General features: G+C 38.4%; 1 protein-coding gene across 2 annotated transcripts in view; it reads right to left on the bottom strand.

The window, feature by feature from the left end:
• Nucleotides 1–27,403, bottom strand: part of ephb2b (eph receptor B2b) — a 168,121-nt gene that overhangs the window by 83,882 nt on the left and 56,836 nt on the right. For both annotated transcript variants that reach the window (XM_065241175.2, XM_065241176.2), the window contains exons 2-3: nucleotides 23,494–23,573; nucleotides 9,456–10,140 (exon numbers count right to left, since the gene is read on the bottom strand). In XM_065241175.2, coding sequence (XP_065097247.1) covers nucleotides 9,456–10,140; nucleotides 23,494–23,573 — 765 coding nt within the window. The remainder of the gene's footprint in view (nucleotides 1–9,455; nucleotides 10,141–23,493; nucleotides 23,574–27,403) is intronic.

Raw genomic sequence — 27,403 nt, 5'->3', positions numbered from 1 at the left:
ACCGATGATCCTGTCAAGGGGTAAGCACATGCTCTTATCTTCTGCCCTTCACCCACTTTCTTGTTTAATCTTTAATCACCATGAGACAGGGGCTGGAGACATCATGTAGAGACCTTTTGTCACCAACGGTTTCTTATTTTAGAATCCATTACCACCCTGCAAGTAAAGGAAATGGGCATGCCTAGGAGACATTTGTCTTGCATTTGTGAATCTGTGGGTCTTACCTCAAAGTAATTTTTTGTGGTTTATTTTCATTATTAAATTCATTATATTCAAAATTAATGAAATATTACAATTAAGGATGTTTACAAATATGAAGTGGAGATGCAAAAGCCATTAAACGCCACCTCTCTTAAAAATTATATTAATTGAATGCTCTCGGCAAGTAATATATCGTTCACCAAATACCTTCGCTTCAAATCCGTGAAATTACTTAACCTAAGCATTAAAAAAGACTAATTTATGAGAAAAAATGTCTGACGGACTGTACTGTATGTGTGTGGAATACAAACTGAAATAATAAGGACGCGCGCACACTTGATGAGTAGGTCGCAGGTGGGGGGGTTTCCATCTAAACTCCTCAAATGTACTTTCCAAGTTAAATTATTTTCAAAGTAAAATTATACAATAAAGTATATGTAATGTAACTAATATAGTTTGAATCACAGTGATGAGAAATTTGGGGAAAATGTGCTGAATAATATTAATAATAAATCCTAATGCGAAATATAATTTCTTTTCTTTGGAAAGTACGGTTCCCTCGAGTCTTGCGATTTGGCGCGCATCATGCCGAAAAACCGAAGACCTTAACATACATTGTAAGAAGATCTCATAAGTGATCTTTGTAAGGTCATTTGACAAGGGAAAAACCAAAGTCTTTGTAGTCTGCACCCCTCTGTGCATGGCCGGGGGTCAACAGAGTGCGAACAACTGGAATCCCCCCGCAAAGACATTCGCAGCGTGACACAGATAGCTGTCCTAACCTTACGCTGGAATGAGAGCCATCTATCAAAACCTCCTGAAAAGGCTTGAAGTGTAACAAATTCCTAGTCCTCTACTAACCTCAAATGTCACTCAAGGTTAAAGAATCGCAATTTGTATTAGCTTGCATGTCAATTGAATTTATCCATCACTCGTTGCTGTAGAGACGGCACAACAGCTGTACTGCAACCTGAGGATGATTTCTCTACCAGAATTGAATGGTATTTGTGGCAAAACATGATTCCCTTTCTGCAGTCCCTTGTTTCATATTTGCTAGCATTTAGCAGGCTCATATCTCTTCAGCGGACATATGCTCATTTTCCTTTCTCTGACCCATGAAGAACTGATACTGTATCTTGTGCAGGCCTTCCAGTGGCACATCTGTCAGAACATGAATCAAAAGAGATGAAAGAGAACTCTGGCAACCCGCGTATGATTGGAAAAAAGGATCCGCATTCTGACGTCTAAAGAGATCAAACCTAGAACTGCTTTTCCACCTTGGCCTAGTTATGCTGAAAGAAAGCATTTTATCAGCATATAGCTCTTAACCCCTAGATTTTGGTCTGCCTTGAGCTTAGATATGTGTGTGAGATCTGAGAACCCTCAAGGTGTCCTTTGAGAAAGACAGACATGAGAAAAGCTTCTAGTCGGGCAAGGAAAACAGTAAAACTAGACGCAGATGAGACTTACTGCACTTATTCAAATTCAGTATAGAAATGATATGGAGCTCAATGTAGATGCAAACCCCAGATAATTTGGTTTTGGAAGAAGTAGATGTAAAATGTTAGAGTTCATACTAAAATAACCTTTGATTGGAGATTTTGGCATCTTGCTAAATCAGCAAACAGCTGGAGACGTTGTTAAGATCTTCTCTGAAACCCTAGAGAACACACATGTGAACGATTTTTCAAGGAAAAAATCGGAGAAGCAAGAGACGTAACCTAAAGTCGAACCTTTCTCTTCATTTACTCTTATTGTCATCCAGGAAACACAATTTAGATTCTGAATAGATCTCATTTACTGTATGTTTTTTCTTTACTATAGGTGAGACCTGAGAACTTCCAATGTTCCTAGAATGAATAACATGCGTGAGAAACCCCTATAGCTGGCCAATGATCTGAGCCACCACAAAATAGTGATTACTGCTGCCGAGGATGGGCCGCCAACACGTACAATCCCAGTGGAGATGTGAGCTAATGACTGGCTGCTCGTAGATGCATGTGGAACAAGTTAACACATCATGTTCCCTAAGCTCTGGGCCATTCCCAGTCGTTTCAGTCTGGCGTTATCACTTTCAAGAGAGTGATGAATGTGCTGAGAAGAATATGACAAGCGCTCTTTAATATGTGGACGGGTGTGTGGGAGATAACTTTAGCTACAGAAATGTTACATCCATTCTGCTTCAGAGGATAAGAAAGAGACTACAAGGGAGAAAAATCCTGAAATCTCCAGTACAGCTAAGCAATACGAAATAAAAGTATATCAGAACTCCCATGGGTCTTGGTACGTAGGTTGACAACTCCTATGGTACTTGTGCTCCTAATCCTTGGCTAAAGCAAAGGAATCTTTATTTTCTAACCACATGGCTGAGAGCAACGAGTCGTGAGTACTTGAATTGTTGGCTTTGCTGTGTATCTACCATCACCAATGGCACTCCGAGTTGTTTGTCATACTCTTGCACCCACGTCGGCCTTTAGAGCGAACAGTTTAGTTCAAGGGGATTTAATTTCACTTCTTAATGTTCTTTACTTTCCCAATTAGAGCCCAGACTTGAGGGTTGGCAGGAGCATTGCAGTTAGTAGTTCAGCCATAAAAACGTGCCATGAGTCACATGTGGATTCAAACTGTATGAAAATGGCAGCAGAGCGGCCAAACTCTAAGCGCTCACAAGGATAAAAAGAAGGCCAAGAGGTTTGTGTTACACTGTGAGCGTGGTTATTTGAAATGCGTGTATGTGCCCGTCGGCATGAGATAATTCAGAAAATTGTGTGATCAAGTGTTGAAGGGCAGCTGTGGTAAGAGCCCACTTCAGTCAGACATCATTAGAATCCACAAACATGAGATTATATCAGCTCGTGCTCAAACACTTTTTTGGACAAAAAGCATTTTTAATTTACTGTCGGCTTGGGACAGAATAAGCACTATAGCTGCACAATAATCATAATAAAATTTGATGTAAATGTGTTTTAAGTTTTGTTGAGTTTCCAATAGAGCAAGGTAAGTAACCTAAATGTATTCTAGCATCAGTAATGCAGAGTTCAGATGGCACGATTTCCAAAGTAGTCGGGTCACAGATCTTTTCATACTGCATGACTGCATCTGGGGTAGCGTTCAGTCCCTTCTTTTTTTCTTAACACTGCACAATGGATCGGTGACAAGGGGTTTCACACGGCATGACTTTACCATATGAAGAAACGCCAAAAACTTTGTCCCGGTCCGCAAACTACATCTCACAGCCAAACGCACGCAAGAAGTGACAAGGACACAATGCGAGGTCGCACGTGATACTGCGCATTATCATTAAAAATGGTAGCCCGCAAGAAGTTTGCCATACAAACGGCATGTTCGCTCATTTGTAGCGAAAATAAAAATAAAAAAAAAAGAAGCCCTTTTCTTAACCAAATCCATGCTTGCTGATATTATGGGCTGTACCTTCATAACTCCTCCTTGAACTTCCAGCTGCCCTGTATGTTGCTCTGTCATTGGTTGTAGGTCATCGCCAATGTTATTTTCAATCAGAACACATTTCATTTGCCATGATTTTGAATCGCCGACAGGTCCAGATATTTAGCATGCCAGATTTCTCACGGGTGTCGGCGACTCGTCAGCGATTCTCTCAGATCGCGTTTTGATAATTCACACTGTGTGATTGTCACCCCGCGTGCATGAGCACCGATTTGCCTGTGATTTCGGGAATTTGTGGCAAATTTTTCAAAACCTGTTGGCGAGTCAAAATCAGGGCTAGTATCGTGCAGTCTGAACTCGCAGGGTTTCCCACAGCACTTTTCAGTTGGGGCGGCCCACCTAAGCTGGGATACCCTACCACCTTAACAAGGTCATCCCAAAAAAAATTTGCTGCACAAAAGGCCGTCAAGTGCATCTCGGAGATCGTGGGTGTGGTAATATATTGTTTTTGGAAAATGGATTAGACAAACAGATTGGCAGAAAACCTTTGCCAGCACCAGCTGAAACACTAAAGACTTAAGACTATTGCCATCATAAGCTTGATTTTATGTGACATTTTTTCCCTCACTATTTATTAAAGTGTATTTTTTCTTAGTTTGTTGTTATGAATGTCCCAATTGGGACAGAGATTGTGCCATTTTCTAAGAGTTTAATTAAATGTTCATGTTATATATTTTGGATGCATACGTGAGTTATTAAAAATGTAACTGCTTAACTAGGCACGCAAATATTAAAGTATCAATCAATAAATTAAATGAATCGAATTGTAATTGCATCAAAGAAATGTTCAATGTATTGGCAAATATCACATCGCTGGCGGAGATAACCGATATTGTATCGTATCCCAATGAACTGTCCGTTTACACCTCAGTGCAAATGGTAAATCTTAGGATCTTTTTAAAGGGTACTGCCCCAGTGAAAGCTGTGGTACATATTTTGACCATTTAAGAATATATAAAGAATCTTTATCATTTGAAGTGGTTATTTGGACTATAAAAGGTTAAAAAAAGAAATGGTTATTTTAAGAACCTTTGTCTGAATGTTTTTTTTTTTTTTGAGGAACCAAAATGGTTCTTAAATGGCATTTTGATATTAAGAACCTTTTGTCGCACATTAACTGTGGGTAAACAATTACAGTAAGATTGTAAGCAAAAGTTTCCATTTGTTCTCAATTTATTCTCACTTCTCACCTCAACTTTTTCAAAGATCTCATGTGTTATTTTAAAATTATTGACTTTATTTAAAAAAGTTTTTTTTTTAATTATGTAACATTACATATGTCTTGTGAATGATTTTAACCAAACATTTATTTCTACACTTGTGTGGTATTCTGGACACATCACTTTTCATTTAATAATGCAAAAAGATGATGGGAACAGTGTTTATTCAGTTATAATGTCTTGCACTGAGCCTCTGGGATTAAGGCTGGCCAAACGCATCACTGTGCCCTACGTTTGCTGTTAGCCAATTAGAACTTTCATTAAAAGCAGCTGGACCATGGGAAATAAGGCAAGCAACAGCGGTGTTTCTGCGTCATGATGTTTTTTCTCCAAAGCTTTGTCCAGATGGAAGGTGGCCAAGACCAAGAATTCAGAGGGATACTACTGTTCCTGTTTACTGTCAGTACCTTCCACTGTCCTTTACTCTTTTCCTCAGCCTCTTATTTCATCTGGTCATGGTTGTCTTCAACTTGTTTTATCTGGAATTAGTTTAAGACTGCAAAGCCTAGCGCTGTAATCTCCTGGCAATGAATGTGCCATCACTCAGCTGTTTCTAACCAACATTAAGACTAAAATTGCGATGGGTAAGGAGTAAAGTCGTGAGTTATAACATTATTTATGTATTTTCCTGCACCAGAATCATCTGCTTTAGCATTCTGCTATGAACATCTTTGAGGGATTTCCTGTTTATTACATGTCTAAAATCTGAACGCCATCAATGTAATACTCACGAAAAGAAAAATATTTCATTCTGAGAGTTTTGGTTTTACCGTTGCAGAGCCATAAATTGTTATGGATCTGGAGTGCACGACTACATTCCTGAGCATGCGAGTTTACTGTTAAATTTGCTTGCACAGTATCTTAACAGTACTGTGACAGAAAAAAATCCTGGCTGTTCCTTTCGGACTCCAGCGCATGAAACTACTCAACAGGTGGAGGGTCTGCAGTACCTCAGTCAGCAAGTGCAGCACTTTGTCTTCGCTGCTATGTATCTTCGAAGACTTTCAGCAAGTTGTCAAACTAAAAGAGTGATTTGCTGAAGTTATGCTGCATATGTTTGTGTTTATCTATAGACTATGTATGTTTGCTGGGCATGCATTGTTGTACAATATATTCAATGTGTTTTCTGTCCGCTTTAGTTTGTAATATTCACATGGTTTGTACTTTTAAATGAGTGTTCTGTAGAAATGAATGATCAGATTACAATATGGAAAGTAAAAAATATTAGGGAGCTAAAGCCCATGAACATGTCTCCCATTATGCCCTGCTAAGCGTTCTGCTTCTATTTCAAACGAACACATTCTGTGAACAAGATCCCGAGTGTCTCCAGAGGGTCCCGGTCTCATGCAGCTCGAAAAGAAATTAGATCTTTATAAAGGGCATTTCTGCTAAAGAAACCTGGCTCGCTTCATTTACTTCCAGTGCCTCCCTGGGAGGAAATTTAATATTGTTAGCCTAGTAAAACAATCTGAATTCACTGACAAGAAGCCGAAGTCATCACGAACATAAACAAATTGGTATGTCGTCAATATTTTGACAGACATCGCGTCGATGAATAATTATCTGTTGAAAGCATTGGCGAAGACTTAATTGAAACATGCGTAATTACATGCTCTGTCATAGCGAGGTGTTTGAGAAACTGTTAGTGGGGTTGCGAAAGTGGCTGTGCAAGATGTCTTTCATCTGCGGATCGTATGATTTCTTCCTGACCTCCTACAACCTAGTACGTAAGGGGACACCGCGGCATCCCGGCGCAAACATATTTCACAAATCAATTCATTACGCCCAACTCTGGGCACTTGAAAAGCCCCTCTTTCTTGCATCAACCCATCCCCGACCGCTGACCACAGTCCTGACATTGTCTCACGCGGCAGTATCGGCTTTCCTCTGCCACACAGATAAATGGTTGGATGAATTGAAGGCAGACCTCGATCAAAACTGCTTATGTATAATAGAGGCAACCACCATCAATAAACTTTTTCATCTTTAATGATTTTATATAGTTTCTTATTATGCATTCCTTCTGACGTTTTTCTCCTTTCTGCTTTGGCCAAGCATCTCTTGACTATTGAATGTCTTTATTAAAAACAGTGAGTTTATGTGCCACCTTGGCACACTCGGACATTTCTTCTTCCATTCCCTGAAGTAAATGTAAGGAGAACAGAACTGTCAATAAAGCAATGATGACAGACATCCACTGACAGCGAGCAATAGAGGCCAGACTCTGCCATAGTCTCTCAATAAAGAAAAGTGCAATGGATAATGCAAAATGACACATAAACATAGTCAATGTGTTATGGTCAACAGGGTGCCTTTTAATTGCGACAGTTTGCAAATGGAAAACAAAGCTAAATAAAACGCAAATTTATGCTGGTTTATGCTAATACCTGCCATGTTGAGAATGCAGTGAGTGCTTGAGTTGCATTGTATAATGAATTTTGACTTATTTCTGAATGTAACAATGCATAAAATTAAGTAGGTTTCTCAGGGTTCCCACACCTTAGTTAACTTCAAATTCAAGGACCTTTCAAGGACTTTCCAGGTCTAATACCCTCAAATTGAAGGACTAAATGTGGGGACACATTTCAGGTCAGAGCAAGGTTACATCGTGTTACCTTTTAAGATAAATTGTAAGAGTTCACTTTCGAAGGAACTTGCGCTGCGTCACTTCTAGGGACACTTTGGGGACGCCTCCAGGGGTAAGTGCGTCTGAATGTGTATATCAAATTCAACCAATGGTGAGGCTTAACGACAAAGACAGGTTGACGCGGGAGCCAGGAAGTATATTGCTGTCTGAAATATTGAAGAAGATGGCGTCACAGGGATGCAGGAAGTATGGCAAGGGAGACGCAGCGTCTCGTTCCCCTCTCAGGGAACAACAGTTACATACATAACCAGAGATGTTTTCATGTGTCAAACACAACTATGCCAAAAAAGCATTTTGATATGAATCAACATTCGCGTACAGAAGATATAAGCATTTAAAGCAAACAGTTTAGCATATGTGCTTAAAAAGTCTAGAATTTTTATGATATTATCCTACACTAAACAGGGAATAATATGGATTTTTCCCAGAAAACTTCTCGCATAAAATAGATTCAAGCACTTTAAATGATCTGTATCTATGTATGTATATTTTAAAAAACTTCCTAGGGGCCTTGAAAAATTTACAAACTTTCAAGGATTTCAAGGAACCCTGTTTCTGAAGTAACAGAGTGCTGATCCAATCTTATTTATAACTCCTCATTGATGTTATTCAGCACCTAATAAACAGCAAAACTGGAAAAATGATACTGTATAAGCACCTATTCCAGCTGTTTTACAGAGACACCTCGGACAAGCAGACCCTGGGGATATTCAAATTCATAGCATCTAGTAAATTACAGGTAGGTCAAAAACAACCAAATGTGCATAATTACAAAGGCTCTTCAATTTGGAGATCTACGTGTTTTTTGTTATCGACAGGTGCTCCAAAGGGAGTATTGTGACCCTCCTCATTAAATGTCATTGAATGCCTATCGGCGCAGCGCCGCCCCAGGAGTGTCTGCGATGAGCGGCTATTATCACAGCTCATCCTGGCCTAGACGGGGAGCCGGTAAGGTAATTACAGCCAGGCTTACGAAGAGGCTGCACGTGTGTGTGCGTGTCTGTCTGTGCGACTGGGTGCGTTTGTAAAAAAGAAGGGGAGGGGGGTGTCTGACACACAGGTGGGCGTTTTATTGTGTCGTCTGTGTCAGCATGGAGCCTGTCTGCAGGCTGGCGTTGCCGTGGGAACAGGACCCGCCGTCGGGCGAAACGAGAGCTCCTGCTGCAGAGCGAGTTGAATTACAGGTGAGGCACAAGGAGCGCTGGGACTCTGGTAAAAACGATCAATATGTTCACATGCTGAGAAAGGGCCAGTTTACATCAGCACTGCACTGGGATACCGTGAGGGGAAAAGCAGCCGTGCTAGCCACATCAATGTGTCTGAGTTGCTTCGGACAGCGCAGCGAAACCACAACATCAATAGTGGGCCATTTCTTGAGCTCCAGCACTCTTAAAAAATGAGCTGGTAGGAAAATGCACATAGCTTTCAGGTCTCTTTACAAAACAATAAAAAAGTTAAAAACATGAGGACTGATTAATGCCTGTACTTTAGAGGATTTTTTGGCAGTAAGTTTTTCCTAATGGTAGATCCAAAGACCAACATGAAAGAATAGCTTCTGGAATGTCCCATGTGTCTTAATGGTGCAATAATGTAATTAATTTCTTAACCTTATTCTAGTCTGTTTTTCAAATTATTATAAGGGGGGTTTCTCATTCACATATTTCTCTTTTTATCTTTTTAGTGTATATATAATTATTTTGCATACTGTGGGACAAGTGTTGTACAATCATACTGTGTATGGATATACATGATAAATAAAACTTGAAATGGAAGTGTGATTTCTAAAAGCATTAACATGCAGATTTTAAACACAAGTTTGTTTATACACATAGCTCTAAATGAAACCCAGTGTCTCTTTTTGCATTCTGGGTCATCAGCAAGCACAAGAGACTGCTACACATTAGCAAAAAAAGAGAGCTTACCTCTGCAAACAGTCCCATTGTCCACAGCCTCGTGACCAGCTTTACACATACAGCGGCCAATAGGAACCATCCACTCTCCATCTCCATTACAGTACAGTTTAATGGGAACATCAACCTCCTCTGCGTTAGGGATGCACACTCCTCTCGCTACCACCAGTGAGGTGCTCTCCGCCCCTGAGAGAGTCTCCTGAAATATCGCTCCGTTCCGTATCGTGCGAGGGCACTTCCGGTAGAACACTCGCACGGCGATCAGCGACATGCACCCGCCGTAGTCCTGGAAAGCTAGGTAGAAACCGTTGCGTGAGACAGGGCCAAAACTGCGAACCTCTGTGTTAATCTTCATCACCCGTCCGCCCAGGTCCACTTGCGAGAAGCTCTCGTCGGCCGCAATGGTGTCCACCTTTATCCAAGGGTTTTCCATCCAAGGAGGGAAGACTTTGGTGGCCGCGTCAGCATCCGATTCGTAGTAATAGAGGTTGAAAGTTTCTTTGCATGAACCCGGCACCCTTGGGATGCTGCTACAGTCACGCACTGAAAATTTCATCTCCACGTGAATGCGCTGCGCCCCCCTTCGCCGGATGTACTTGGTGCGCACCCAGTTGTTTTGGTTGGAGTCGAATACGTTACACACCTGATAGGTGCGAATAGTGTTCATGTTTTCATCGTAGCCACTCACTTCTTCCCACTGAAAGAAAGGAAAATGAAAAGAAAGGGTTTACAGAATTGCCGAAACACTGGCATGTAAAATGCAACATATGTTTGTGACCAGCTATGCTTTTTTTAAGAAGGGAGATTACAGAAAAGAGAAAAAATGAGGTAGGGAAGAGGGTAACATTCTTTTGCTATTCAGCCAAACGGCTTTGGCACTCAATTTAGTAGACTGGCATCAGGCTGAGTTTTCTGGTGCCCCTGTCAGACTGTGCCAAGTGATTCTGGTCTCTGTTTTTTTTAGTCTTTTCCTCCCCCCATTTCTTGCTTTGTAAGAAAATGCATTAATACATAATATACCTGAAATTGAGACGAAGAACAGGTGATACACTTTGATGTTTACACACTTATTCATTTCTTGCTGTGCTGCCTCTTTTCTGTCCTCAGGCGGCATAAATTGGAACCATCATTAGCATAATTCAATGTTTCCCCTCATGCTAGACATGGAGAAAGAAACTAAGCGCAGTTTGGTGGAATTAAACAATAAACACGCTGACTTGACAATAACAATATAACTATTTTGTTTTGTTTGCTCAACATTTTTCATTTTTCTTATGCAAAAGTGCAAAAGTCACAGCCACAATTGTAGCGCATTATGGGTGGTTGCCAGGGCGTTAATATGTAGTTGCTATGGTGTTCTCGGTGGATACAATAATGTTGTTAAGGTTGTTGTGAGTCGTTGCCGTGCATTGGTATGTGGTTGCTAAAGTGATGGAAATAGTTAAGGATTGCTATGCAGTCTAGGGCTGCAACGATTAATCGCATGTCCCATTAAAAATACCTCTGAAATCGATTCAGAATCGATTTTGAATCAATTCTGTGTTTCATGCACATCTTGTGCGTGTACTAGTGACTTTGATGTCAGGGCTAGATTACAGCATGAAACCTGTTGGCGTATTAGTAAATTAAAGTGCTTAATTGTTGGCACTGTCACTTATAAACACTAAATGGGTAAAAATTTAAATAAATAGGCTTATTTTTTGGAGCCAAATGTCAATACCTCTGTTTTTTTTTAAATAAAAGCCAAATGCTTGAACATTTTATCGGCACGTCATTTTCGTTATGCATTATTTGTTTTGGTTGTTTAAAAACACACACAAAAATGTTACCTGATTACTCGATTAATCGATCGATTCAGTGCTAGATTAATCGATTACAAAAAGAATCGATAGCTGCAGCCCTAAAGTTAAGCCAATGTCAGCTGACTCCCCAGGGGTTGAAAAAAACCCTACACTGTAAAAAATACTTTGCTGCCTTAAAAATTTTTGTTGAATCAACTCGGATTTACAAGTCATTTCAACTTACTATTATTTATCTTGACTAGAGATGAATTGTTATAACTACATTTGAGTTGTTATAACTTATAAAAGTTAGTTGACTTTTCTCAACTATATTTTATAAGTTGTGACAACTCATCTTTGTTGACATGACTTGCAAATATTTGTTGATTTAACAAAAAAAAATTAAGGCAGCAAAGTTTTTCTACAGTGTAGGAGAAAAACCCTCATGGCTTTATACGTCAATATAATTAATAATTCATTTTCCGTTTTCTAAGTGAAACACTTTGAAATGTAATGGGGCAGAATTTTGTTACAAGCAACATAGTTTGAGATATTTGAGATGGTACCTGTGTAACACCTTACAAAAATTCGGGCTAAGGTGTTTGTTCAGAAACATTTAACATTTACGCATTTGGCAGACGCTAATGCAATGCTCTACCACTGAGCTATACAGCAGCAACATAATCTTAACCCCTACGGAGAATTTACTTTTAGCTGACCTCATGATAATTAGTGCAGTAATGTCAGCCCATATTGTAAAACGCATAAAAATTTCATCCCATGAACATTACAGACCTAAGATAATCAGATTATATGGACGACCCTTTGATTGAGTGAAAGAGACGTCTTGTAAAGTTTACAAGTATATACTGTGCACACTAAAGCATGAAGGATACATGCACCAGGGACTTCACTACTTGGCCTAAAGTGACTCCAGATGACTCTATTGTGGTTTCCAGCCAACTTGCCTGTGATCAAGCCACAGGCTTTCAACACTAAACAAGCAAAATACCAACCACAGAAGTGAGTCAAAGTCTTGACCTTGTCCAAGAAGGAAAGCCTTTTTCTTCACCTTAAAAGCTCTTCGCACCCTGACCTCAAAGCTCAAGAAGCCTATGGCCAACCCACCCTTAACAATTCAGCCTCCCCCTGAGGTTTTACTCTTCACTTAACAGCTGACATAATTTCCAAAATTAGTTGCTGCTTAACAAGGACTTTGACAAGGATTTTGACAAAGTTTTGACAGGGCTGGGGGAGAAAGTCAAGCCGGTCCAAGACCTCCATTTCATCAAACGGTCTTGAACTAATTAAAAAAGCATTCTTTTCTCACAGCTTTTCTTCTATTTTCCATGTGCCTGTTGTTCAAGACAGAACTAAATGATTCTGGATAGAACTGTGGCCAACATTACTCTTAGTTATTTCCTTGGTCGTTTCCCTAAAAAAACAGTTTACCAAAACACTGTTAAATATCTGTAGTTGATTTTCTTCAGATCTTCATACAATATTATCTTTTATGGAACAATAATGATGCTTTTATCATCATTTTGGAGCTTGAGATCGCCAACTTTTTATTGCTCCAGAGAAGTCAACTATAACTTTTCGTATAGTATTTTAATCACATACTGAACTTTTGTCAGAATAAAATAAAATAAAAATAATTTATTGCCATGCTAAAATTTTCAGAATTTTCACTTTATCTTTAAAACAATGCTTTTGACTTAATCAAAACTTGATGATTTTATTTCCCATTAAAGACTTGGGCTGTTTCCCAGACAGGGTTTAGATTAATCCAGGACTACGCCTAATGCTGGGTACACACCAAAAGATTTTCAAAATCTGATAGACCACAAACATAAGGATAAAAAAATCCTAGATTTTACTGTTTTGCTGCTATAGTGTGTTGTGTGCCATGATGTGTCAAAGACAGCACACTACACACAAACACATTTTCAACCAGGGTCTCGACTGTGAACACAGGAAATCTCGCGAGACTTCAGAATAAGCATGGCGGACGATATGCAGGAAGAAATTTCAATGATTGTGTTTGGAATGATTTTTACAGAAAATTCAATGAAAAATTTAAAGGGTTTTGGGTGAAGTCGTGGAGACAGCGGGAACATGGTCTGTACAAGTTCACTTTGCATATATATACAAGTTCACTTTGCATCAAGTTTGCATCAAATCCTTGGCTGCTTCCGTCTTCCTTCATCTCGCTTGTTGATTGAATATTGTTTTGTTTCACATGATAATCTCAAGAGCGCGTTTGTCCTTGGGTTCCCCCCATACATCAGGATTTCTGATTAAACATGTTTAATATTTACAATTCACGATCGGGGCAGCTCCGACGTTTGGAAACTCTTCACACACCTCACACCAAGGAAAAATCTGATAAAATAATCTTTAGAACCATTAAGATAATCGGGACATAGCTAGGATTGTCGGAAGTGGGGGAAATTGGTCTAAAATCAGCCCAATTATCTTTTGGTGTACCCAGCATTAGTTATATTAGGACATTTAGGTATTTTTACAAACAAATCTTACAAAAAAATAATACTGGTGTGCATCTTGAGACAAAACAATGGTACTAATATATATATATATATATATATATATATATATATATATATATATATATTAAGATATGTTAGTACAAACGTTTTTTTAATAAGGGCATGAGCTCAAATATGAATTTAAGTCTGGGACTAGGATAAGACCAACCCATTATGTTATACCCAAAATATTATGACTTTATTCTCACAATTACACCTTAATTCTTAAATTATTTTACTAAACATTATGCAGCACTATAACAACAAAGGATAAGCTTTTGGTTCTGTAATATCACATAACCACAGTCACAACAGAAAAGTCTCTGATATCCAAGTGCTTGTCCGTTCAAGCAGGCAGATATGTCCTGGGTCATTGGCAGCCACTGACCTTGCCTCTTTCCCTAAGGATGACCCATTCTTCAACTAAACACAAAGCATTGTGGAGATGAAGGGTTGTTAAACAAGAGAAGACAGGGTGTAGCATCTTCTTGTTTGTTGCCTGTCACACTGACTAATCAATTTAGGAAGAATTAAAAAAGCAAGGTGGTTGCTAATGAGAAATTGAGTAGTAGAGGGTAGTGCATATGGGAGGAAAGAGGAGTGGGTTAAAGACCCTCCATACAAACAAATGTTAAAAAAGGCCTCCCTTTGTGCTGTCTCAGCTTCTCTGCCATTCTTTCACAAGAGGCAAAAAGGAGAACCAAATGAGAGATAATAAGAGGCAAGCGATCAAGCACTGAGTGTGAAATTAAAAGAAACATCTTTATTTTATCAGGATTCTCTCAAAAGGTGTGTGGCTAAGGGATAACCATGTGTTGACCAAAATGTATAAGGGAGATTCAGCATTGAGCATTTATTGGGGGTCTAGCCGTGATTTTGTAAAATGTCAGCCTAAAAAAGATTAAGGTTTAATATGCTATTAATAGCTGTAGAATATTTTTAAAGTTATCATTAATAGTGTACATATTATGACTGTAATGACCCAAATGATGAGCCCTCTTTTAAAGTCTATTTTAAGAGGTCAGAGCCTAACATACTGTAAAAAAATGGAGCATGAAGTTTAAACTTAATTATGCAAGTCAATTCAACCTACTTTTTAAAGTTTTGACTTGTGATTAGTGTTAGGTAACATGGTGAAGGAGACGAGGAAGACATATATAAACTTTAATAAACCTGATGATACATACACGACAGCAACATTAGACAATAGCGGACGAAGACTGGAACAAAGGCAGGGGAATATATACACAGGGACTAATGAGAACAAATCTAGAAACAGGATGATTAATTAAACAGATGAGGAACAGGTGATGATAATGACACTGGGCCAAGATTGTGACATTTAGTTAAAGTAACACAAAAATATAATTTGATTTGATATAATTTTTTACAGTGTGGAGAGGCCTTTTAGGGGTGGTCCACCGCTGGTTCACATCGCTATTTACAGGAACCTAAACAGTGGTGGCAGCGACTTCTTTTTTCGAGGGGGCTCGATGCGAAGTTCGTCACAACATGCACTGTAAAAAATACTTTGCTGCCTTAAAATTTTTTGTTGAATCAACTCAGATTTACAAGTCATTTCAACCTACTTTTATTTATCTTGACTAGAGATGAGTTGTTATAACTACTGGTGAGTTGTTATAACTTATAAAATTAAGTTGACTTTTCTTAAAGGAATAGTCTACTCATTTTCAATATTAAAATATGTTATTACTTTAACTAAGAACAGTTGATACATCCCTCTATCATCTTAGTGCGTGCACGTAAGCGCTGGGGCGCGCTGCGACACTTCGATAGCATTTAGCTTAGCCCCATTCATTCAATGGTACCACTCAGAGATAAAGTTAGAAGTGACCAAACACATCAACGTTTTTCCTATTTAAGACGAGTAGTTATACGAGCAAGTTTGGTGGTACAAAATAAAACTTAGAGCTTTTCTAAGCGGATTTAAAAGAGGAACTATATTGTATGGCGGAAACGCACTTTTGGGAGTACTTCGACTCGGCGCAGTAACACCCTCCCTCTCCCATTATGAGAGGGAGAAGGAGAGCGCATTTTTCAGGCAAGACAAAGACACAAGCAACACACATGAACACTTATTTTAAATTTGTGCCCCTCGGATGAGCAGTCACGAGCCGCCACTGCACCTAAATACAAAAAGCACCAACAAAATTATGGTGCCATTAGGTCTAAGGTCAGGCTATGCTTTGAGGGTCACAATCAAACATAAGAAGGACAATCACAAAGACTGCTAGTGCAGAACGCAGATCTTCGGTCCATTGGATGAGAACACAACCTTGGCCCCATATGGTCCAGATCTGGTCTTTTATGATAACAAGAAAAGACTGAATGTGTCCTCTTTTCTTTTTTTTCTACTGTCTTAAGAACTTGAACTAGACCGCTGGCTGTGATAATTAGTAGTGCTTGCAAACACAAGAATCTCTTTTACAAAAGTTTACATTTTTGAAAGTTTTGTGGCTTGTTGAGGAGAGGTGCCCTGTTACTTTCCTAAGCAGATGTAATATTTTGAATGAATTCAATAAAAAGCCAAGCCATAGAGTTGCAGTGAAGAATGGAGTGGAATATCATTAAACACAGGCTCTTTTGAGAAACCGAAAAAGAAAAAAATCCAAATTAAACTTGCATTTTTTCATAAGTTGCAATGGGAAAAGGGGCCCTGTGATATATTACACAATGTTCTTCTAGAAGAAAGTTCAGAATCGATAACTCCCCAGCCACCCAAGAAGAGAGAAAGTTCAACTGAGCCTTAATCTATAAGTCTCCCAGACAGAGACTCGCCCTCGGTCCAGCCGTGTGGAACCGCAGCGAGCTCGCACTGAATTATGAAAAAGTCTAGCTTCGGGGGACAGAGAATCTGGACGTGATCAAGAGTTCTGTTTTATTAATTGCTCCGTTATGGCACATCTCTGAACATGTATTTAGACCTCAGCGTCTTTTACAAATAAACTGTCATAACTTTATGAAGTTTGCATGAAGCCAGCAATTAAAGCTCTCCCAGGGTTATCGTTTGTATTACAGCATTTGTAATGTCATTCGATGATATGTGCTGACTTCACATCTCATTGCAATGTAGATGGGCTGTGTGCAAAGCGCTCCTCGGACTGAGAAATACATCATGGATCTGCGTAAATAAACAATTCATTCGGAGACGAGAGGGAGTGTGCCTGACAGCTCCTGAGGGAGAGTTACCCAATTTGCAGTTGTGGGATTTCTGACAGATAGAGACACGTAGAGACATTTGTCCTGAGGGGACGTACGAGACAAATGACATCCAGATATTTGAGTTAAAGTGCAGTGGGATACAACCCCAAGCGAGGTACAGAGATCCCCACCATCAGGAGTGACAAGGACAGGAAGAGTGATTGAAAGAGATAGAGCAATGAAAACCAAAAATGAGACCCGACCTACAAACTGAGCTGTCTTTGGCAGTCACTTTCAATTACCTCCATGCACTGGTAATGCACAACATGTGAAGTTAGACAAACAAGCTTCCTATTGCTTCTTTAAGCCTTGTCCCTCTCCATCTCCATGTGGATCATGTTTATATCTCTCTTCATATAAATCAAGGACACGACAAAAGAGTCCCGCTGCCAGGGGCTGCTTGTTTAAATCTTGACATGGGATTTGATTTCCTGATGAAATGACCCCAAAATGCTATAATACTCTTTATAGACCAGCTTTAGGTCATTCCACAGTGGAACCGATTTAGGACATTTCCAAGTGCTGCTTTTTAAAGGGACACTCAACTTTTTTTGAAAATATGCTTATTTTCCAGCTCCCCTAGAGTTAACATTTGCTTTTTACTGTTTTGGAATCTGTTCAGCTGATCTCCGTGTCTGGCGGTACCTCTTTTAGCATAGCTTAGCATAATCCATTGAATCAGATTAGACCATTAGCATCGTGCTTAAAAAAAGAGTTTTGTATTTTTCCTATTTAAAACTTGACTTTGCTGTAGTTACATCGTGTACTAAGACCGACGTAAATTTCAAAGTTGCGATTTTCTAGGCCGATATGACAAGAAACTATACTCTCATTCTGGGATAATAATCAAGGACTTTAATGACGTACCATGGCTGCAGGAGGCGCAATGATATCATGCAGTGCCCGAAAATAGTCCCCTGCTATTGAAAGTAACCAAGGGGCCTTTTTTGCGTAATATTACTGCATGTCAAGTTTTAAATAGGGAAAATTTTGAAAGTCTTTGGTCATTTTTTTGCGTGATGCTAATGGTTTAATCAGATTCAATGGATTATACTAAGCTATGCTACAAGTGGTACCACCAGACCCGGAGATTGGCTAAATGGATTCCAAAACGATAATAATCAAATGTTTAACTCTGGGGGAGCTGGACAATGACGCTATTTTTTTTTTAAAGTGAAGTGTCCCTTTAAGGTGGTTGCAAATAAATTTGACTTAGTTTATCAAACATTTTAAGCAGGACTTACAACTTTATACCCAATTTACTTTAATTGTGCCCACAATAACACAACAGTACCTTGCATTTTCACTACCATGATTACTGATCACTGGCACATGTCTACTTACAAATGTGTCATCTTGTGTTTCAAGGCAGGAACAGAGTCACACAGTACTGGTTTGGAGTGACATAAGGATGAGTAATTGACCACAGAAATGTTAGTTTTGTACGAGCTATCCCTTTAACTTTTAGCACTTGTGGCATGTACCGCAGATTCACATTCGCAATTACAGCAAAACCCAGTCAAGTTTCATGTCATTGTTTATAAGCACTAGCAAAACAGTCATTAGCATGCAAATAAAGTCACAGCTGATTAATGAGAGTGTTTTGATCTGGACCTAGAGGCAGTCGAAATACGACCACACACTACAATTAGTTACACAAATGTACTGCCTCATTTTCATGTTCTGCACCAGTAAGCAACAAGTTAAGATGCATGACCAACCGTGGGTTTAACATTTATAAACATCTGTGAAGTCTCTGTAATGGTGTTATCTAACTAAGCCAGTAATGGTTTCATTTGTAGCATTAGGGTGAGAATACGCACACACCATAGAAGTTACAAATAAAAGTCATTGTACATTAAATGTTTGAAAACCGAAGTATTACCACAGTATTAAAAAAACTGATGCACAAATATAAACTTCAGACTTTAAACACATGGGGCCCTATTTTAACCATCTAAGCATGCAGTCTGAACCGCATGGCGCAGGTGCATTTAGGGTGTGTTCGAATCCACTTTCCACTTTTCTCCGCTAATTTAACGATAGAAAAAATGCTTTGCTGTATTAAATTGTTAGGTTATTCAAATGAATGAAACAGTTCACATGTACAATGTACGCACAGTAACGTATGCTTAACCCAACTCAGATTCAAAGTTCTTCTCTATTTTTTGTCTCTACTAGTTTCATTCAGTTTTTTTTTTACAATGAATAGTATTGAGTTCAGGGTTATATCGTTTAATTCACAAAGAACATGTTTGCTTGGTCATTGAAAACATTAAGTTGTATGTGTTCATATTCACAAAGCAAAACCATATTCCTCACCAGTAAAATTGCATTTGACACATTATACCACATCTTTCACAATCAATTCCTGGTTGGAATAGGAAATGAAGTATGAGTTTTAGAGAAACTACACTTGGGTTAAACGGCTGGGTTAAAACAACAGATTTTATGTCTAGTTAAAAAAAATACAACCGTTTTTCCATATTTTACTATGTTCTTACCTCAACTCAAATTAATACATACCTATCTTTTTTAAATGCTTGCACTTTTAATCTTTGTACAGCACCTCGTGAATGTGTTAGCATTTAAGCAAAGCCCCATTCATTCCTTAGGATGCAAACAAATGTTTTATTTCATGCCACCATACTTACTTGTGTAAATATGTAATAAAAGTCTTTAAATAGGGAAAACATGGAAGCATTTGGTGGCATCTAAATTCATCCCTGTTTGGATTCTAAGGAATGAATGGGGCTAGGCTAAATGCTAACACATTCACGAGGCGCTGTACAAAGATTAAAAGGGCACGCATTGAAAAAAGATAGGTATGTACAGTATTCATTTGTCTAAGTTAAGGTAAGAACATAGTAAAATATTGAAAATGATGGTGTTCACATTTAGGACCAGATTTTCTAACAGCCAAAACAAACCATAATTTTGGCAATAAATATAGACTGTTACGATTTATTAGGAGATTATGTATGATTCACGCAACGTGATTTACTAAGGTTTGAGCGTGTGATATGACTGGTATTTGCCCCATTATTTAATGCTGAAAAAGAGCATGACCTAAATCATTTTGCGCTTGAAATGGCTCCAATTGCTGCTAAAAAAAGAGGAATCATAGAGCACATGGAGTCACTAAGAGTCACACAATGCTAGACGTTTCTAAACCGCCGCTATTACCACTTCCATCTGTGCTTTTTTTAAATTTCGCTCTCACACTAATTTGCCCCGTTTAGTAAATCTTGCCCTTGATGTGTTGTCCCTAACTAGACACATCTCTGTGTTATTATTGGAACAACACATTTTGTGTTGTTTTAACACATCTTGTATCGTCTCTCTTATGTATTTGAACACAAAATAAAGTATTCATATTTCACATAGCCAGTGGCCTTTAGCTTACACCCTCACCAGCAAAACTGCATTTGACACATTATACCACATCTTTCACAATCAATTCCTGGTTGGTAAAGGAAATGAAGTATGAGTTTTAGAGAAACTGACACATTGGCTTATTATGATTAGCTAATCACTATTTCTAGTGACTAGTGCTAGAAAGCACTTGACTACAACAGAAAATAATACTTGCATGAACACTAAATGATCATATCATCTACTGCACTGTATGTCATATATGTTTTTGGTTCATTATTACAAAGAACAGAGTTTGGCATTTTAAAAGCCACAAAATCCAACTTTTCATTTATTGGGGTATTTAAATTACTGAAAGAGTTTGAAAAGGTGTGCAGGTCAAAACAAGTCTCAATGCAGAGATGTGTAGTAATGGGTAGAGTCAAACATAATAACAGCAGAAAGCACACAAAGTATGCATCTCTCCCACCTGCCAGGGATAAACGTTTACCATAAATCTTTCTGTAATGTAAGTGTTAAGCTCCGTAATTATATCCTTTCATATATTCCATCTGCATAACATAATAAGGTTTGTTGTCTCAGGACATAAGCATGAATAAATGCACAAATGAATGAATGAATGAACAAATGAATAAGTCAATGAAGAAATGATAGCACAAACAATTCACATCTGGATTTTTTCTGCTTGACAGTTCTGCAACGGGGGTTTGTTTTGCAAAGCTATTCAGTGCCATGAAAGGCAACTGTTGATAGAGTGCTCTATATTTTGACTGACACTGATACTTTAGTTAAGCCCACAAGGCTCTGCAGGGGTGTAAGACAATAACTTAAAGCCTTTCTCTCTATAACGTTTACAGAAACCCACCTGTTTAGCGCTGCTGCGGGGGACCACCATTCCCTGATACTAGTTAATGCGTGCTGTGTCTTCATAGAGACTATTCACTATCTCGTTTCCTTCAAGTAAATGTATATGCCTTTAAAAATATGTGGTGTCAGACTGCAAAATTAATGCAAGTGAAAGTTGGACAGATCACCAGCATTCCTCGCTGAAAAATTCATTTGGAATCGCCATTTTGGAAATCTACATTTTTGAATGTGTCAGAATGGAATATAACTTTAGTCTTCGAACTATGTGATATCACATTTCGCATTCATCTTTGTTTGACGTGCATTGGCATTGCCATTAGCTGTGGTATTGAAGTAATTTGACGTTTGCAGTTGTTTTGTTAAACCTTTAGAGAAGTAAAGCCAAAAAAAATGTGGTGATGCAAAGCATGTGTAATTCTCCTTCTTTTGTAAGAGAGGTGAATCTTATTCCGCACAGATTGAATCCAGAGCCTGAGATCTGGAGACACCGGACCTCTTTGTTCTTTTATATTGATTGCTCCAATCAGTTCGGAAAAAGCTGCGTGCCCTCAGGTTCGAAGAGAATATGGTGAGCAAAATTATATCCGAAAAACTTTGAAGTTATACAACCACATTGTCAGCCTACTATCCTCTTTTCTCCTTCCACTTTTTTCCGTTTCCCCACAGTTTTCTTTTTTTATATAATACTGTTTCCAGACACACCGCATGGTATAATTTAAACCATCCCCCCAAAACAGACACAGAAGCATAAATAATTGAATAAAACAGGGAGTGGTTTTAGAAATACACCAGCAAATTACTCAGGGATACATTTTTCTTCTTCCTGAACCACTTGGATGAACATAGATCTTCATATGTGAGAGGAAACAATTAATTACTATTTGACCAGTGGGTGCCGACCAGACATGTGCCTAGATGAAACCCACGCTTTGGCGCCCACTCAATCTGGGAGAAATATGCATTAAATTACGGCTTGAATCATTAGAGAACGGAAAATAAAAGGGCCGGTAAATATAGCTAATACAATTATATCTTGATATGTCAATATCTGATTTATTTAGATATACTATAAAGATTATGAAACAATATTAGAAAGAGACCATTTGCTGCTTAATTTATACCACCAGCAGAAGTATAATGAATGTGTGAATATAACGTCAAGAATCATTACTGAGGATGATTCTTAAAGGTCACATTCTTTCTAATCCCATTTTTAAAACCCTAGTTAGTGTGTAATGTTGCTATAATAGCATAAATAATACCTTTAAAATGATAAAGCTCAAAGTGTAATGTCAGGCAATATATTTACTAGTGATGCACCGATGTATCGGCCGCCGATATTTATCGGCCGATTTTTGATGAATTTGAAACCATCGGCATATCGGCAATAGCACGAGAAAGGCAGATACCGATTGTTTATTAATTAACTGCCTTAAGAACTCCATTATATGTAAAAATTTAGTTAATGTTGTTAATAAAATAAATGTTGAACAGCAAAAACCACCTTTGAAGTTTGTCATGCTGTCTTATTATATTTGTTTTAGCTTAATTTGTGCCTCTCTTATTATGTTGGTCAGTTGAATATTAATTAGATAAATCCATGTTCAGTAAAAATAATTTGATGCAGAAATAAACTAGCTAATAGACCAACTGTATAGTATTGTATACAAGCGTTTAATATCGGTTTCGGCATCGGTATTGGCCAGAAGCTGCCTGTTTAAATCACTATCGGTATCGGCCAAAAAAAATCCTATCGGTGCATCCCTAATATTTACTTTAACATAATTCGCCTGTTTAAAGCCTACAGCGAACGGCCGGTTTGGACTACAGCCCTCTACCTCCTGCTTTAATGACATCACTGTTTTTTGACTAAACTCCGCCCAAAGGAATACTTCAGTCGCCAGCTAAGCTAACGGCAAACTAAGCTGCTATCGAATCACAACACGCTAAACAAACTACAAAATCAGAACCCGTTACGTATTTCTGAAGGAGGGACTTCATAGAACAAGGAAGACATCAGCCTGTTTTGAGGACAGTAAAACAGCGGTATACAGATAAGTAATAGTGTGAAAAATACAGCGTGTTTTTTTTTTACGTGAAACATGAACACGTGTTATATTCCGCACTGTAAACACAATCAAAAACACAGGAAGAACGGGACCTTTAATAAATTGTGTGCATGTCAATGGATGTGAAATTGCATTAGAAGTACACCCAGGTTAACACAGAAACACACTAAGAGTAACTTAAACTTACACTGCTGTCACTTGTCCCCGAAACAGGATATACTGTCCAGCCCAGCTCTGCGGTTGCTGTGGTGGAGTCCATCAACATTTCTGTAAAAGTGGAAGGAAAATATAAAGGTTAAATTGGATATTTCCAGGTCATGTTTGTGTAACAGTTAATGCTTGTGAGCACAGATTATCCACAGCATGTGGTAATTTATTATCTATCATTAATAAACAGCAAGGCTCAACAATAAGGATGTCAAGCGTTGTCTAGTTTTCAAACTGGGGTCCGGGGCACTAGCACAATCAGACCAGAAGAAAAAATTCTTATTGCTGAGCCTTATACTCAGAATTCATTGCATCCTTAATGTTATCTCCTGTGTTACTGAGAAGTTCCTAAATTACAAATAAACTCAGAAACGAGATTAAACCGACTCTGACTTGACACAAAATATCAAGCTTAAAAAAATTATCCTCAGCCCTTGCCTAAAGGAAATGCTGCAGAGGTATAATAAGCTATGAATATTTCATATCTTACAATGCATTAACATCATTCTTTACCCAGACATTTATAGAAGCTTGTGATACCACTTAACTAACTGCTCCATAAAATACTATCAACATGTTTGACACAAATCACCCTTAAATCTGATTTGATATTATAGCCTCCTCCAGTAGTAATAAAAAGTGCTGTAAAATCAGGATGGGAGAAGGAAATAGTGGGTTCTGCCTTCCTGCTGTGTGATTGAGCCAAGACATTTTAGAGACAACAGTCTACTATCTGACTCCGCAACTGCTGAGCTATAGTAACACTGAATTCAGAATGAAGTTTAGCAGTTGGGCAATGATGAGATAACCACTGGAGACATTTTCCAAAATAGTATAGCAGCATATTGATACCGGAAAAGGCTAATCTTTCACAGACATAGTTTTATTTTCCTATGTGAGCAAATGGCCATGAATACCCACAAATGAACTTATTGCACAAAAAATTGTGTTATTGTGATTGACTTCACTTATCGCAGTACACAGTTTTTGTCTATTTAAGGGTGTACACAATGCAACTATGTTGAAAGCCTTGCCGAATTGAAATTTGAGGTATGTTCATGCCATATACAGTAAAAGATAACTTTTAATGTGGTTTTTTCACATTGATTTTTAAAAATTTTTTAAAAACATTTGCTAGCCAAAGCTCGAAATGATTGTAACTTTGTTTTTTCCGAAGTCCTCCACATCCAGAAATTTATTGCATTTGTTTATAAGTGTGCACACGTGAAAGAAATGCTATAAATTGCAGATGCTTCAACCACTTATCAAACCACTCAGCGTTTGTATAAAAGCCTTTAACTCACATCTTACAGAGCTTTATAAATAACTCCTATGTGTACATTTGCATCAAATATTCATAAATTCTTCCTTACATAAAACATACATATTTTATATTTTGTGGAAATAGCAAAGAAAATGAAGGTTGTATTGAATGAAAAAGAGTTGTAAAGAAAATTAATCAGACAAGAAACGGTTCCTGCTTCAATAACCTGAAACAAGTACTGTAGGCTACTTCAAGTAATTCATCTGTATGTCAGGTAAGACCTCCAAGCAAGTGGATAAGATGTTTATAACCACCATCTCTGTGGTAAGACTGGGGAAAAAAACAGTAACTGGAGGCCAGTTACTCTTTCCATTTCTGATTAGTTGATGGTAAAGAAGATCTCAAGTAATTGGGGTCAAAGAGAATAAATTCTGCTGTTTAGGTTCCTCGGAGGCAAAGAGATGATGGTTCTCTGTTCAGAATGGCCGTCAGTCATCCCATGTGTATAATCTGTGTTATCGCATTGATGACTTAATTAATTTCCTCTAGTAATTAGAAGAAGACTTGGTTCTTAGACTTTTGGAAAGAATTAGATAATGGGGCTTGATGGAAATAGAGGAAGTCGGGGCTTTATCACAGTGAAACACAGCTGTTTTGATTTCCTTTTACAAGCATTAAGAGAGTACAAAACATCTTTTAGAATCTCAGCTTGAGGCCAACATAATTACTAGTCTTAGCTTTTGGAAATTCTTATTCATTTACAGACTTTTCATTAATCTTGCATTAGGCTATTTGATCATTTTAAATGTGCTTTAGAATGCTGGTTGCAATTTAGACGGAGTCTTAAAACGACAGCGATTTTGAAGAAAAACAGTACGTCTACTGTTTAGGGCTGTGCTGAGGAATGCAGCATTTTGGGCATGTCTATATATTTCAGATGCCCTCTGAATTTTATTCAGGGGAAAAGAAAAAGTTTCAATGAACAAACTACACGTGCATCCAATTTATTTTTAAGGACATATTGAATCTCTAAGGCACACTAATCTATGCAAGCACATTACGCATTACATTTGATTATTACTAAGCCTGAAATGTATACTTAGACCAGTTACAGTTAGTTTGTGTAACCATTGACAACAATGTAAAGTGTGCATCTGGCTTCAGCTGGAAAGCGGTAATATTAAAATCCAATTACAGGCCATAATAAACAATGGTAATTGAAAACATTGCAAAATAGCACAGACATACAGTATATGGTTTTCTTTAATGTTAAATTTTTTTAAACTATTTGACTAACTTGTAGTTCTGTATAATAAGGCTGGTCATGCAGTATTTGCAAGATGTGTTCATGCATTCAGAAGCAGGCTATTTAAATGTAACAATTTTAAAAATGTTCAAGGTGCTAAACACAATAGCCAAGGACATTCATCTGAATATGTATGGCTGTGGCAGCAAGGCTTTAAAGGTGATGGGCTTAAACCTACCAAGGTTTTACCATGCAAACTGTAAAGTACACTGTGAGCATGCTATTTAAATATAAAACACACTAATCGACTAGTTGGTTGTGCCTATACTCCCTAAAGCAGTGTAAGAGCATTGCCTAGTGATGAGATAAACACAGATTCTTTCCTCATTGCTCTTCCAAAGCGCCTGCACTTTCATAAGCTTCTGTTTTTTTTCTGCAGCGTGGAAGAGGGATGTTTCTCCTCTACTGTGCAATGGATAACCTCCCTACCAGAGGCCTCGATGCACACAGAGCCAAGCTTGAGATTTACGACTCCCCGCTGTTGCGGCTATACCTCACGACTACGTCTTGTTTCCTGCTCTTCAGATTCTGTGACAAGGTAAACCAGGGGGTCCGTGTGCTCCACGGGATTCTCCTGTGGACTATTTTTGAGGAGAGTTGTGGAAACGGCACTGCGAGGATTAACTGTGTTTACACACGCATCGCGTCTGAAGGTGACAACACATTCCAGCCCGGGCCAATGAATAAGCCCGAGCCATTGGCTTTCTCAGCACAGCCGTAATTCAACCTTCATACGACTCAAGAGAATGTAAATTTAAGCTTTTCAACAGAAAACGATTTTTTGAAGTTGTGCAATGCTCCCTAAAGTATCATGAATATGCAATGATGGGAGGATCTTTTAGATTGACTGCAGGAGCTTAGTTTGCTACAGCTTTGCTGAGCAAAAATGTGTGTTTAATGGTGTTGTTGAGGTAGAAGAGGAATTTATTAAGGATTTAGGTGTATTCAAGAAGCATTCTTTGCTTAGCAAAACTGCCAGGAGCCAAATAGCTCCGGCTGGGTTTTAGAGCACCATGGCATTTCAGATGAAGGTTAGATAGGCCAGCTGTTCATTGCAGGGCTGTAAACAAAGGACGCCTCTGAACGCCAATCCACGTTAATTGATAGGAAACAGGATCTTCTCAAGCCAGGGATTACTGCTGTAGAAATTGATTGGTTAGCAGCTATGCTCCTGAGCCAGAAAAAGTGGCACCTGTTAAAATTGCTACTTTTAAAAGGCCACGGAAAGTTATTTGGGGAACGCTGCAGCGTAAAATGGCTGCACGGATCATTAACTGGAGGTCTGTTTATTTGGGGAGGTGATTAGGGTTTGGGCTGTAG

This window comes from Paramisgurnus dabryanus, chromosome 14 (assembly GCF_030506205.2).
Source record: "Paramisgurnus dabryanus chromosome 14, PD_genome_1.1, whole genome shotgun sequence".
In the NCBI taxonomy this organism is placed as follows: domain Eukaryota; kingdom Metazoa; phylum Chordata; class Actinopteri; order Cypriniformes; family Cobitidae; genus Paramisgurnus; species Paramisgurnus dabryanus.
The sequence above is the reverse complement of the archived record's forward strand: the minus strand, read 5'-3'. Positions and strand labels throughout refer to the sequence as shown.